The sequence below is a fragment of the Enhydra lutris genome, unplaced genomic scaffold (assembly GCF_002288905.1).
Source record: "Enhydra lutris kenyoni isolate GAN:26980312 unplaced genomic scaffold, ASM228890v2 scaffoldscaffold1, whole genome shotgun sequence".
Classification (NCBI taxonomy): Eukaryota; Metazoa; Chordata; class Mammalia; order Carnivora; family Mustelidae; genus Enhydra; species Enhydra lutris.
The window spans coordinates 54,406,413-54,422,436 of record NW_019154085.1 but is presented as its reverse complement, the minus strand read 5'-3'; the positions used below and the strand labels follow the sequence as shown (position 1 = coordinate 54,422,436).

The following is a 16,024-nucleotide window of genomic DNA, read 5'->3' as shown; positions in this document are numbered from 1 at the left end:
ACCTCATTTGCAATAATAAATGTTCAGGTACCTTTTCCTCTCTGAAATTCTTTGGTGACAGGATGATAATGTTATTGTTTGGTCTAGGGGTAAGGCATTCCTTCCTCTCTCTTGAGCACACACTTACCACATCTAATGCCCTTACTTATCTACTCCTTTCTACCTTACTCCCTCATTGATACTTAATTTGCTCATCACACCATTGGGAAAAACAGGAGTTGCGCCATCTGAGGATACATTTGTGAAACTATAACACTACACTTGCTTCACATTCTTGTTTTGCCTCACCTTAAGCATGACAGAGTTGGACTGAATCATTTCAGAACAAGGATAAAAACATACATATAAGTAAATACACATACATATATTTCAAATGATTAGAATACAATTATTTTCACCCCTTCAAGACTTAAGATTATTATAGTCAAACTTCAAATACCAAATGGAAATTATTTTAAATAATAATTTTTGTATTTTTCAATAATCCTTGCTAGACTTGTAATTTTGCAGCTTGTGACAAGGTATGAAAACCAATTTTAAAGAAATTTTTCTTCCTCTTGCTTCTAATTGGATAATATTTCTTCTGCACATATGACATAGACTTCCTTTGGTTTCTCTAAATAGAATCAACAACAGTCTATAATTCCTAACAATATCAGACCAACAAAAAACTAGGGTGCCACAAATTCAGATATGATATCCACTCACAGTCTTCTCAAAGAGAATCAGATACACACGAGCTAAAAAATAAAACTAGTTAGTGTTTGCTACATCACATGGTAAAGAAAAGGACCAAGTATTTGAGAGGGTTTATGCAGGCGGAATGAATCATGTGAGGCAAAGGGGACAAACTCTTCCTTGTCAGGATGGGAAGAATGCCATTTTCAGAATGCCTTCTTACTAATCTTGGACCAAAAACCTCTTTAATATAATCACCCACTAAACTACAATGGATTAACATTAAGGGTCTGATGCAGAGAAAGCAAATTCACAGTTAAGGTTGTCCTTTAACATGTAGACTCAATCGAGGGTACCAAAAAAATAGTTAAGTGTCCCCCCTGTGGTGCTTAGATGCTGGAAGGCACTGTAAATTGTGAATTTTCTAGCTTTTAATGTTTGTCTAAGACTCTTAACATTTTTCCAATATTGTTGCTCCTAGGACATTTTCTTGAGTTTGTCCCTGTTGCCTCCTCTGTGCATATACACTCTGCGTTCGTACATGAAAGCATGACAGACAGCTCAATTGATTCAGAAATCTAACACTGAGAAGAAGAAAAAAGGTGGGGGTAGCCTTGGGTATATCCCATAATATGAAGTATAAACATCAATGTCTCCTGAAAAAACAAACAAACAAACAAACAAACAAAAAACCCAGAAAACAAACCAAGAAAAAACATTTCTTCATGCTAAAAGTTTAGATATCTAACTTGAAATACAAAAGATCACATAAGTGGGTTTTAAAAAAAAACACTCCAAGCTATAGAGCCTAAGCTGTCCTTTGTGTTCAAAATTTTTAAGATTTTTTTAAACACATACGATTAATTATCTGTGTCCAGCTATTTTTTTTTATAAATGGATAACCATCCCTGGACTATTTTCCAATTCCATACACCCTTTAAAACTATAGTAAAATTTCACAAACGGCTCTTCCTGTTTTGTTTTGTATTGTACAGTGGTCCATCTGGAGATATATGAAGTGGTTAGCTCCGTCCAATAAAAGTGTGTAAAAAGTATATTGTTCACATACACCCACCCCCACCCCCACACACACAAAGAATGAACATGGAACACATGGCAAATGGATATTAGATAATGTTACTGGTAGAAAACATTTAACAACAATAAAATAAGCAATAAAAATTGGGGTTCTGGTTTAACAGATGCAATGTTCATTCATCTACCTTCATCACATAAATTATATGTTCAAGAATTGTGTCCTGTGCAAAATACAAACATGTCAATTTCAGCCCAGGGGGCATTTTTCCTGGGTTTATAACCCCTTGAAAATAGAGGTTTCATCAGAAAACCTAACATCCTCAGCTGCTTTCAACATTCTAATATATTCATAAGGCAAGTATTCGCTGGCAAACATATAACAAATTAAATGGCATGTGGGTGCGGTCCAGATTCATAATGATGGAAAATGAACCAAACCAACCATGAGACACAAGTAGAAATGAAAGAAGAAAAAGAATATGCAAAAACAAACAATACTAAAAGCGAAGGGCCATAGGTAGTTTTTCAGCTAGTATTAGACAAAATGGTGTGTGTTTGTGTGTTGTCTGAGATCAGCATTAAAATTAAGAATGTGAAGCTATCTCATCAAGAACATACTAAAAGGGTCACGAGTCACAAAACTATCGTATTAAAAGAAAAACCACATACCGTCATAGTAGACAATTGCTCCTACCAGTTTGTCCTTCTGGAGCATTGGGAAATGTTCAAGGGCTCTCGATTTGCTGAGGACATAACTGCTCTTCAGGCAATTACTTCCTGCAACCAGATCATATAGCTTGATTCCTACCCAGTAGTAAGGTAGCTGCCACCACCTACAGCATAAACAGGGGGAAAGGTTTCTTGAGACACAGAGCAGAACATTACAGAATGCCATTAAGTTATAGTATACTTTTCATTTAAGAAAAGCAATGTATATCTAGAAGTGTACTTACTGCAAAAGAAACAGGAGGAACTGCATGACTGTTTTTGACACCAAATGAGCTAAATTATATAAGTAAATGAATCAGTGAAACTTTAAATGAATCATTCCTAAGACAGTGCTTCTTGACCTGGCCGAGTATGAGAATTCCCTGGAGAGCACCAATACCTGGGCCTCACAAGTCTAGAGACTTATTTAAGTGGATGAAGGGCGGAGCCTGGGTGACTGTCATGTGCACCCAGGGTAGAGGTTCGTTGGTTTAAGACGTCCTAAGCCATCTACAACAAAATACGGACAAAAATGATCAAAGCTGTTTCTAGGCACTCACAACTCTCTTGTGCCTTGCAGATGCATAAATCGCTGCTTCATACTACTTGTGTTCCAACTTAAGGCAAGTTCATGGACAGCTGTAACAACATCAGGAACACTGGATTTTATAATGTATAATCTGACACCTCCAAACCAAACTTCAATGTAGTTAATTTGGAAATTTAAAATGAGCCAAAAAGGTTTAGGCTGGGAGTTGGTACATGGTTAAAGGTTCAGATTTTGCAGCAGGATACCTTTTGACTATGCATTTTTGTTTGCAAATGCCCCGTCTCTGTTCCCCACTGTAAATGCAGTTGCCCTTCTAGAGAGTCTCGGTTAACTGGGGTAAGAAACTACTAATTATAAACACAGAAGACAACCTCCTCAGCCTTCAAGATCTAGCCTTTAGAGATGGGTCAGAAAAGGGTGACTTAGGAAAAGCCACATTTTTTAAACACAACAAAGGCAAACATTTGAAAAGGATTAGAGATTAGGACCAGTTAAAAGTACATTATGAAACACACATTGAGGGACTCTTTCCATTAAAACGGTGTTGTTCTATTGACCTCAGTGAAGCAAAGAGTATACAGATGATATCAAAAGCCTTACTTGTAAATTGGAAGCATTATAGGCAACGGAGCTGATAAATGGGGAGCAATTTCTAGTAGGTTGGCACGCTCGTGAAGGGCTTCTTTTACCATCCTATACTGAAAAGCAAAACAGAGAAAATTAGTTTGGCAGTAACAGATCATAATATTTTCAAATGGCAAGTAGACACCCCGCCAACCGATTGATACACAGAAACCTCTCTACCTCTGAGTGAGGATAGCTCCCTCCTAATCAAATTTCTAATAATACATCATGCTGTCAACCTGAAAGATTTTTTAGAAACCTTAACTGTATTTGCATAGGAGAAAAACATGCTGTCAGAGTTCCCAGGTGTAAGATCTTTTCCTGACTTGAGTTACAAGATTATTGTAACAATTTATCTTGCATTCTCTGTATTGTCGGCCTTCTCAGTCCTATTTCCTCATGTAAGAAATTACAGATTGTTCAAGTTCACACTAAATGTTCCCTCCTTGCCTCCACTAATACAAGCAGAGATAATACTTAGGAGCTGCCCAGTATTTTATAGATTACAAGAAAGATTTTGTCTTGACTCTTTTCATCTTCATTATGCCTCTCTGAAAAGCCAGCATTACTATTATAACACTAATGTAAAAATGGGAAAACTGAGGCTCTTGGACATTGAATAAAGAAGCTGGAACACATCACAGTCGTCTGATTCTAGGCCCTCTGCTCTATTCTTTCCATCCAGCATGATACCGAAGAGACATGGGAGAAAAGAGGACGCGTTCGAAACTGACAATGTCAAGTTAGCACTGCTGTGTTTTTCATGTACCAGAAGCAGATAGGGAGTTCAGCTGATTTTTTTTTTTTTTTTACCCCCTGGGAAATGTCATCTTCCACACTGCCTTGGCAGTTTCCAAATGGTGGCAGACTGGACACAATAAAGTGTGACATAAGAAAAGCATGACTCAGATCATCTTTTCCTTAGGAATATGTCAGTGGCGATATGAGCGTATGATTGCAGTTACAGTTAAGAGGATCAATTTAACACCTGTATTACAACACGGCCTCCCCCCTGAAACTGTCTGGAAAGTAGCAGTTTGGCAGCCATTGGCAAAACAAACATACCATGGCAATTGTTAAAATGCAACATATCCAAAGGTGATTTTGTACATTTGCTACCTTGACATGCCTGCGTGCAAAAAGCCCCTGATTACCCATAAACATGATGCTATGGGAAAGTGCCCGCACATCTTTCATGAAGGATATTCCAGCAGAATACACATGAAATAGGTATTTCCAACAGGAAGAAATGTTAAAAGCCATAAAAAAAAAAAAAAAGATTTAATTGGGTAGAAAAAAGCAAAGTCGCAATTTTTGTTTAACAACCAACATACACAATTACCTGCTCAATATCCAACTTCATGATAGCCTTCTGAAGATATCTCACACCACCATGGATCAATTTAGTGCTTCTGCTGCTGGTCCCTGATGAGAAATCATCTCTTTCTACAAGGGCTGTTTTTAGTCCTGTGTAACCAGAAAACCAAATTAACTTCTTAAATTACCAATTTGTATGTAATTCATTAAAGGCACTTCTCCAGGGTAGAGACAATCACAAGAAAAATTACTCTGAACATGGATAAATTTGTATTCAAAGTGCAGTACACTGTCTATATTATAATGAAGAGATTTTAGCCTCTTCCTGGGGGAAAAGTCAAACCAGAACTAGAAGCATATTAAACTGTGAATGAATCACAACTAGAAAATATTTGAGTACAATTTCATGGCAGTAACATACTCCAGGGCATTTAGAAGGCCAAAGGAGAGCCTGGCACCCATCCTGACCAATGCAGTAAACTCAGTGTTGTGTCAAAGCCCTGTGGAACTCACATTCTTCCCTCACTACAGGTCACTCACGCATCCCAGCCCCTCATCTCCCGTCTACTCTAACACGTCATCCATAAAACTAGACCAGACCTCCTACGTGCTGGCTACTGGAGGGGGTGGTAGAGTGGGTAAAAATTGGGGGGAAAAAAAGACCAAAGGCATCAATAGTGAAGAAGAAGGAAGAGAATAACCTTTGACATTGAGGGATTTATAGGCTAAGACATGCAAGCACAGTATTATAGAATTACACAGAAAAATACAAGCCAGGACAAATAAACCCAGTGCAGAGGATCCATGAGTAAAGACAAGACAAGATTCTTGGTAAAGGTGAGGCTGAGCAAAGATAGGTTGGTTCTAGAAGTCATGTCTCTGCCCCTTTCTTTGAGGGTTGCAATAAATCTCTTAGGGATGAAACCAGCTTTGTTTTGTTTTCTTTTCTTACAAAGCCATTCCTGCTTCTTAGGATTGGGTAGGAACCCACAGAACTACAAGTGTCATACACTAGTTAGAGATGAAACCCCAAACGTCAAAAGATGAAACATATCTACCAACACCAAGCCATGAGGAATTTTCAGTGCCTGGCATACTCATAGGGAATGAGAGAATGTCACAGAGTCCAATTACAATGAGAATATGTAACCGGAAAAGTTTGGGATCACACAGCTCATGTACGAGAATCTGTGCATATTTTCAATTCAGAGCCATTTATTACATTTAATACCAAAGGGTCGTTTTTATAACTTTTAACAGTTTAAATATCGTACCCAAATGTCATCATAAAATCAGGGCAATTCCCTTGACTCCAAAGGACAAAATATTTGGAAACCATAGAGGAAAAGGAGAGAACTTTGATTCAAGGGCAAAAGTGCTAATGCTCTAACTGACTAGCAAAATAACACAGAAATTACAGGTATTATAGCCCCAGGTCACACTTTTGTAGCATTTATGCTAGACAAAGATCTGTCAAAGTCTCGACTGTGAAAACTCTATCAGATATGCTTAGTAAATTCAGTACTGAATATATTAAAAAAAAAAACAGAAAAATATGTCAAGTTAACACATATATTTTAAAAGAATATGGAGAACATAAGTGCCAGGCAAAGTGCTGGCATTAGAAATGAATTTGGCATGGACCAAGCTGTCCAGCAGCTCCCAGCTCAGAGAGAGGTCAGTAAGTGCCACAGTTTTCCAAGCGCTAGATTTGCAAATACAGAGAACTCTTAACTTAGTCCGGGCTAGAAATTAAAATCAGGACATAAAGCTAAAATTGCATAGTCCAGATTACATTTGTAATCTCTTAAGAATGCTTGCCTTGGTGAGCTTTTTCACTTTTCTTAGGAAGTCCAACAGAGAGATCTTCTTCCAACACTAAAATAGACCATTGTGTCTTCAGGTGAAGATCAAGTGAGGAGCTGACTTTCAAAGGGCATTTAAGAGCCAGATTATTTCAACTATACCCCTCATTTAACCTTGGAACCCCAATCATGGCACCGAGATACCTGCCCCACGAGAGGCAGGGACAGGAGAGTGCAAGAGCCCCCCCGTCCAGCCCCTGGCCTGCCCCCTGTATTCCCCACCTCCTAGCATTGATCCCCACCCTACCCAGAAGCGTGGACTGGACCTAGCGCCTTGCTTCTAATGAACGGAATGCAACAATTTTGACCTGTCACTTCTTGATTAGGTTACAGAGGACTGTGACTCCTCTCTCTCTCTCTTGCCCACACTCTCTCTTGCCCTCTCTTGCTTACTAAGACGAAGGAAACTATCATGTTTTAAGAGCAGTGACTAAAGGAGGCCCCCAGGCCACAGGTCACAAGGAACTGAGGCCTCCATTGGACAACCAGTGAGCAAGTGAATCTTGCCAACAACTACAGGAGGGCTAGGAGGTGCTGCATCCTGTTGGAGACTCAGAACCAGAGAACCCAGGGTAAGGCAAGGCCAAATCCCTGACCCACCAAAATTGTTGTGATAGCAAATGTCATCTTAGGCCACCAAATTTCAGTGTAGCTTATTGATTGCACGATTCCCCATGCGAATAATAACTGCAGTCACAGTGTAAGTTTGTAATCGCACATCGGGTTAAGTTTATGGAGGAGTATGTGTTCAAGATAGGAGGGGAGGGAATGATCACTGGCAAAACAAAACAAAACAAGTACTTAAGCAAGAGAAAGGAAAATGCTTGAGATGGCCGAGCTCATTTAGGGGCTGCTTGTCACTCAGGGGCTGAGGACGATGTGAAGGAGATCCAGGGGCAGGAATAGTAAAAGGTAGATCACAAAGGACTTTTCATCCACACTGGGGAATTTGGACTCTGTCCTATGGGCCACTGTTTCTCACAAGTAAGTAATATCTGAGTTTCCTGAAAAAGAAAATGCCTTTGAAACCATGGCTCCAAGTCTGGGATTCGTTTGAGAAGCACATGCTTTGTCAGAAAGTACAAGATTTGGCATCAATGCCAAAGAAGGATGAGCCTGAACACTGTTCTCAGTTCCAAGTTATCCATTTTGAGGAAGGGTATTGCTGGTTGCTTTTTTTATTATGGTGATTATAAAAAAGGAATAAAATTTCAATTTTTCCAGAAATTCTTGGATATTGTTTTGAGAAACACGATTGTGCTGTCAGGGGAAGCACCAAAGCATTGTAAGCTGAGACATCAGATTACTGTTCTAGAAAGATCGTTTTGTAGGGGTGGAGGGAAGGGGTGGAGGGGAGAAGAGAGGGGGCAGACCATTTAGGGGATGTGTGCCATATAGTAGGAGCAGGGCAGTGAAGAGTCCAGCCTCACAAGTGAAGAGAGAAATTTATGGGCTTGTGTTATCAGGATATATATTTTTTTTTCCTTCCTAAACTGACAGAGTGTTAGGCAGGGAACTACTCTAGGAATTAGCAAACCATCTCAGGAGGATATTTCAGGATATGTAAGTGAGAGCTAACACTTCAAAGCCTCAAAACTGCTTTTGCAAGTATTGGACATTTAAAAAAGTTATTCACATGTATTTATGTGAGAAACCCTAGTGAATACCAACAAAAGTTAAAATGGGCTTCTCTGTCAAACCAGGCTGTTTTGCTTGTCCTATTATTTCTAGTGTCATATCATCAAGCTACCCACCAGAATTTCTGGAGCAAAATGATACTGCTTCTTCCAGAGCAAAAAAACATAAAAATGTAACCTCCAAAGTTACAGCTAAATTGATATATTCATGTAATCTAAAAGTATTTCCAAAAGTTTCCAGAACAACACACACAAAAAAACCCCAGATATTCAGGGAGAAAAAGAAAATATTTTTAAATTTTCAGCTGCTATTATACACCAAATGTTTTCTAATTTTTATTGAATGAGCACAATGGAGTGAGGGAAGAGGGAACTGAGGCAAAATCAAGACATCACTAGAAGTTCTGTTTCTCACAAATATATTTTTAACTGATTAACCAACTATAGCAAAGACAATGAAATTTTTAAAAGCCTTGTAATCTTGCACAGTTGCATTATCTACTATGTTCCTGTTTCACCCCTCAAAAATCCAAAATTTTCCTTGCCTCAAAATTTACTGATCCAAAATTAAGAGCTCAGTTTTCTGATACTTCAAGTATAAAACAAGGAAGTGAAAAGAGGGTACTGTTTTACCTTCTTAAAGACAATGAACAGTATTTTTAAGTGACATTTAATGCTAACATTTTATGTTCTTGGGTAAAATAATTAAGTTTGAAGGACATCAAAAATAATGTACTGAGGCTTCAAGCAACTACTGCTGGCTCTGGATTTGAGGCACTCGGGAAGATCTTCCCTCAGAGTAAATAAAGAACGGCCTCCTTACGTGCCTGACAACGAAGGGCTGACCTCTCCGTGCATTTACAGTAATTCAACTTAATTAGTTCAAGATTTTATGAAGAATAGTTTTTTTTTTTTTTTCTTTTCTTCTTAGCAGTTCCTTTTTATGGAAAGCAATGAGCTCTGTCGCTTCTGAGATGAACTAGAACATTTAGGAGGGGTACTATTATTTTGTTTATTTTTTAATTATTGATTGCTTTCCATAGGTATTCACAGCAATTTCATGACCGTGGTGAAGTACTAGTATTTGGAGTGAAATGACTTTAAAATCTTAGATGGGTAACTAGGTTAGCTACAGTGGAAGAATAAAGTCCACGGAAATCTGCCTTTACCATAGTCTTCAACCCATCTTTTAGCGAGTTCGGATTGTGTCCTGAGGGATGTGTGGCAAGAGGCATGAACTATATAAGGCTCTTTACAGCTTTGCCTTTGCCGACCCTGGTGAGAACATCTAGATACCAAGCACTTTCAACTAAACCAATTTGTGGCTCAAGACAGTTAAATGAATATGGAGGAGTAATTACCTTCTAAGGGGAAGAATAGTACGACATTTAACTTTCACAATGTGATATAGAACAGAAGTATATTTTAATACCTTTTACTGATTATCTTATTATGCATGAAAACATGCTCAATATAATAAATGCGGAGATGTAAAGAGAACAAAATAAAGCTCTCCTGTAATCGCACTGCTTAGAGATAACCATAGCTGACATTTGTGAACATTTAAACGTTCGCATTTTCTATGCATGTATATAATCACATATGTACATTTTTACAAAAATAGGATCATATGATATATTCCATTTTTTCATTTAATGCTATTTATTGTAAACATCTCCCCATGTCAATACATATTTTTCTATCATTTTATTTGTAATGTATGAATAAGTATTACATTAAATATTTACAATGATTTATATCCAATTCCTTATTTTTGAACATTTGGGTTATTTCATACCTTCACTATCACAGATATTACTGCAACATATTTTCACTTAAACTCTTTGCATTTTTAATTATTTCATTAGAATAAATTTTCAGATATGGCATTATTTGGATATTTTTAAATAGAAAGGAGAGATAAATCCTTGTAAATTACCTAGTGGAGGCATCAAGGTAATATACAAATAAAAAATTTAGAGACTCTGTACGTTAGTAGCATAGCAAAAGTATTAAAGCCCTATGCCCCGTGAAGGAAAAATACTGTTTATCCTTCTTTAGAAAAGCTTTGGGCGCATACCTTTGGATTTCAGAAAGCCAATGCCATTAATAAGACAAGGAACTAACCCAAAGGCTGAACATTTTATATGAAAGATCGATTTCCTAAAAAAATAACACTCCTTCTCCACAGTGCAAAGTAAACCTGGCTTGTTAATTTCAGCAATATGAATCCTATGCAATGGCTTAGTTCTTTTTAACAATCAATGTTAACATTTTACAGAACTATATAATATTGGATTGGTTATTTAATATTGTTGCTATTTATATGAGGAAACAGATAAACTATTAATGCAGATACCATGTTGCAGTAGAACATATCATTAACATACTTTGTGTCCCTTAAGTACACACAGATTATGGAGGCACAAAAATGTTAATTAGAGTCATATAGTATATTAATTAGAGTCATATAGTTATAAGGGGAGAAGGGAGTTGCTGTTGTTGCTTCCTCTTTTTACTTTTTTATTATAAAAACTGCCAGTGTTCAAAGAGAGGAGGAATATCCAAGGGATGAAAAGACAGACTAATACACCACTGGCTTCCTGGTTGCAAAATCCAGACATAACTAATGTTAATGATAAAAATGTCCCATATATATTACCAGAAACTTAATATGTTTATGAAAGTATACAACCTGTGTACCTTTTTGCTTTAAACACAAATAAAATTGATGAATTCATTCTTTACAACTTGTTTTCAAATTTATGTTACATTTTAGCCATTGTCCCTGAAAATAGGCATAAACCTCTTTTCAATAACTGAATGTACCCAAATTATTAAACCAGACCTCAGGTTTTTGCTATTATAAATTGCTGTAAGTAAAATTTTGGTCAGTATGGCATTATGAGTTCAGCTTTGAACTCCTCTTCGTCTGCACACACAGAGAAAATCGTCTCTGTGTATATTTGAGGAATGTGGTTGATTTGAAAATAAACACACTTTGGATCAGAAATGTAGCAGAAACTCAGAGCAGAGTGGTTAGGCCAAAAGCCTCTGCTTGCTGAGCCCTGGGTCTAAACCAGGCAAAGGCAACCAAAAATTCAATCCCTAAAGGTTAAGAGGAATCCTGGTCTTCCTTGCAAGCAGAGGTTAGGGAGCCAGACTGACCACCTGAATGCTGGGAACTGACAAAGGGCTTTAGCCAGTGTAAGGGGTGGGGGAGATGCTTCTGCTGACCACTGTCCAGGGCTGTGGACTATCTGCGGGGACATATCTAGGAGATAGGAAGACAGACACAGAGAGCATCACCTAAGCCAAAGCACCACTAACTCGCTCAGCAATTGGTCTGCTCGATGCCCATTATCAGCACATGTCAAGAGCCTCAATTTGACTCTGGGAAAAGTCTCTAATGGGACTCGAGGGTGGAAAGGACTCTATGTATAGAGCTTAAGGTACGGAAACAGTGATACAAAAGTGATCTCATATGAATGAAAGGAAGGAAGGAAAAGAAGCAAAATAAAAGATGTAAAGTAAAAAATACAAAATAAATGCATATGGGATCCAAACAAATGGAAATGGATCAAATTCCATTCTTCTTTCTTTATGCTTAATAGATAGAAGCTATCTTTAAGTGGATCAAATTCCCCTAGTTAAAGATAGATTCTAAGTAGAATCAAAATAAAAAACTTAATTAAAAAGTAAAGATAGGGGAGCCTGGGTGGCTCAGTGGGTTGAGGCCTCTGCCTTCAGATCCTGGGATCGAGCCCCACATCGGGCTCTCTGCTCCTCGGGGAGCCTGCTTCCTCCTCTCTCTGCCTGCCTCTCTGCCTACTTGCGATCCCTATCTGTCAAATAAATAAAATAAAATCTTAAAAAAAAAAAAAAGTTAAGATAGATTTTATCTATTAAGCAAAAAGAAAAAAAAAAAAAAGCTCAGAGGCTCCTGGCTGGCTCAGACAGAAGAGCATGCGGCTCCTGATGTTGGGGTCATGAGTTCAAGCCCCATGTTGGGTGGAGAAATAATGTAAATAAATAAATAAACTTTAAAAAAAAAACCACAAAGGAATCCAGCTATGCACTGTTTATCACAGACATACTAAAGCAAAGAATATAGAAAAGTTGAAAACAATGTAACAAACCCTGTCTGCTAGGTTCTAAATACTTTCCCAGTCTCACATGTGTTTATTATTTTTTTTGCCGTAGATAACTTTTAATTTTTATGAAATGAGATGTAGCAAAATTTTCCAAAAGGAAAATGGCTCTATTGTTGTCCTGCTTAAAAATACCTTACTCCTTTTTTTTTTTTTTTTTTTAATATTCACATATACTGGGGCACCTGGGTGGCTCAGTGGGTTAAGCCTCCGCCTTCAGCTCAGATCATGATCTCAGGGTTCTGGGATCGAGCCCCGCATCAGGCTCTGTGCCCAGCGGAGAACCTGCTTCCCCCCTCTCTCTGCCTGCCTCTCTGCCTACTTGTGATCTCTCTCTCTCTGTCAAATAAATAAATAAAATCTTTTTAAAAAATCACATAAACTTTCTTCTGATAGGTTTATGGTGTTTTATGGTTATGTACTTGGTTCACTTGGAATATGACAAACAAGAATATATACACATATGTATATATGTGTGTACATACATGTGTGTATCTATGTACATGTAAGAACATACATATATTCAAATACAAACAAAAACCTGGGGAAGTAGATACTCCAACACACTTATTAAATAACTAATAATGACAGATTTGAAATGCTGCCTTTACCATATTCTGAATTTTATGTATCTAGGTCTATTTCTAGGCTTTTTTGTTCCACTTATCTCTATATTTGTTTAGCAAACTATTTTAAGTAGTTTAGAATACATTTTAATATCTGATAGATCGCTATATCTTCTATTATTATTCTTCCTTTTTTAAAAGATTTTATTTATTTATTTGACCAAGAGAAAGAGAGAGAGCACAAGCAGGGGGAGCAGCAGAGAAAGAGGGAGAAGCAGACTCCCTGCTGAGCAGGAAGCCTGATGCAGGCTGATCCCAGGACACTGGGATCTCAACCTGAGCCGAAGGCAGACGCTCAACCAGCAGAGCACCCATGTGCCCCTATCATTATTCTTTTTCAGAATTCATCCAGTAAACCTCATAGGCTCATTTTTCCAGATAAACTTTAGCATAAGTTTTCAAGGACCACCCCCAAATCCTGTCAAAGAAAAGCAGTATATTAATTAAAATTGTATTAAATTTCCAAAAAATTTTAGGACTTTGCAGTCTGATCTAACTAGTGGAGTTCAGAAAACTGCAAACTTGATCTTTGCAAGTCTGCTGTCCTAACAGGATTTTCTCTTCTGTCATCATGGTAAAGGGGTGGAAGTAGAAGGGGGTGAAGGTGCAGACCTATAATTCCCAGAATGCACCATCTTCCCAGGCTTTCCCTCTTCTGCCCCTTTTCTACAATACACACACCTCCTCCCTCTCACAAACCTTTACGTAGACAGAAAAGTGTCATTGTTCTCTTTCACTTATGCCTGCAAACCTTGAGGCTCTCTACAAGGTTAAGACACTTGTAGAAGCTCATAAAGCTAGTATGTGATGAAGCTAAGACTTGATCCCACTTCATTTTAATTTCACAACCTGTGTCCTTAATCACTGGGCTATACTGTTACACGCGCAGAAACTGAGAATTGAGGAACTACCAGACACATACCATTCATAAACTAAAAGTATATATACCTTTTTTTGACCAGGAGAACTACAATGAACATTTCCCTCCTGCAAGAGACAGTCTTCTCCAGAATGTGAATTAAAAGCCGTAAAGGTTAAACTTATAAATCAGGTATTAAACCAAAAATGTCCTAGGTGATCCTCAATACATACAAGTAAAATCACATAAAAGAACAAAAAGAACTGAAAAAAACTCCTTGATGAACCCTGAGGGGGTGATTATATCTCTCAGATTCTCCTCATTCCAGCTCTCCCTGGGGGCAGAGTGCCTCCAACAATGCTTCAAGGCTGGGCTTCTGCCCAGAGACTGGACCCAGTGTTAAACAGGGAAGTGATTTCTATTGATCCTGGAAACCTGCAGAAGAACGTGACAAGAACTGTGCATATTATGTTTACAAAATCATATTCCCAAATGAAAATTGATTCCCAAGAAAATGCAGAAGGTAAGAATGCAAATAAATGATCATTAGGAAGCCTTCATGACTTTTTCTCTGCCTTCTACAGTCTTTGTTTATCCATTACCAAAATTGCATTTGGGCACAGTATTCCATCAGAAAGCTTGTGCAAACATTTCTATACAAGCCCTTTAACATCTACTGGTTCCCCCAAAACTTTGATGTCCTGAAAAATCTAATTATTACTGGTAACTTTAAAAGATCACAGTAATTTATTTTTGTCAAATGTGACTAAAGATTAATGGAAACAATCAGGAATAATTTGGTAAAAACATATCAAACACAGAGAAAGCAAAATTTGTTGTTAAGTGAAGCATCAAATATAATAAAAGAGCAAATTCCATGAATGAACAGCAACAATGCACAATTCATTAACCAAATGCCCATGATTATTTCACACTTCAGAGGGCTACTGATATGATCAGAAATTGTAGTAAAAGGATAAATACAGATTAACTTCAGCATCTCTATACATTTTAATTATAAATCCTACCCCCTCAAGGGCTACCAGCATAATAAAAGAAATACAAACTAAGGTTTAGCCATCCCTCTTATAAGGAATATTCTGTAGATATAAAGCTCTACATATAAGACATTCAGTCAATCGTTACTAACTAAAAGAATTTAAAATCTGGTCAACAGCCAGGCTCTGGAACCTCTGACCTTCCCAAAGTCATCACCACCACCACCACCACCATCTCCATCACTATCCTACCATGACTGCGGTCATCTGCTCATGCACCGGTTCATGCCTCGTCACTACCGATGACCTTCACCGCCCAAAGGAAAATTGCACTTTTTCTGCAAAGACTAACAAACTATAAGCCCCTGGAGGACAAAAACCACATCTTATTAATCTGCTTATTCTCAGAGCTGGATCAGTACTTGACTCACAGTTTTGTTTTAAATAGGAAAAACAAACAAACAATAAAACTTGAAACCTAAATAATCATTAACAAGAACATCCTTGGGATGAATTCTTCAGCCATTAAAAAAAATGAATAGCACAACGTGATTAAATACATTGTTTTTTGAAAGTAACACACTACAAAGTAATGACTGTAGTATGATCTTGTCTAAGCTTTGAAAAAGATAAAAATCTAGAAAGTGAGATTTTTCAAAGGAAGAAAAAGCACTGAATAGGGGTCACCTCGGTGTCAGTACATTCGGTCCCGCAACCTACCCTAATTCTTTGAAGGAAGTTGGCTCTCCAACATCCCTCAACTTTCCTACCAGTTCTAGGTTTCCATTTAAACAATGCCCTATGCCTTCAGAGAATCTTGTCTCATTTTCTCCCTCTATCTCTGATATCTAGTCAGTTCTCCATTCCGCGTTCTACCCCACTGTGTATTTTCTCTGTCTCTACTCTAAGCAATACCGGGGAGATACACACACACACACACACACACACACACACACACACACACACACACACA

The 16,024-nt window shown here is 37.8% G+C and overlaps 1 protein-coding gene across 2 annotated transcripts in view; it reads right to left on the bottom strand.

Moving 5' to 3' along the window:
• Window positions 1-16,024, bottom strand: part of LOC111145161 (glycerol-3-phosphate dehydrogenase 2) — a 140,098-nt gene that overhangs the window by 63,261 nt on the left and 60,813 nt on the right. For both annotated transcript variants that reach the window (XM_022499864.1, XM_022499873.1), the window contains exons 4-6: window positions 4,941-5,065; window positions 3,575-3,672; window positions 2,386-2,549 (exon numbers count right to left, since the gene is read on the bottom strand). In XM_022499864.1, the coding sequence (XP_022355572.1) occupies window positions 2,386-2,549; window positions 3,575-3,672; window positions 4,941-5,065 (387 nt within the window). The remainder of the gene's footprint in view (window positions 1-2,385; window positions 2,550-3,574; window positions 3,673-4,940; window positions 5,066-16,024) is intronic.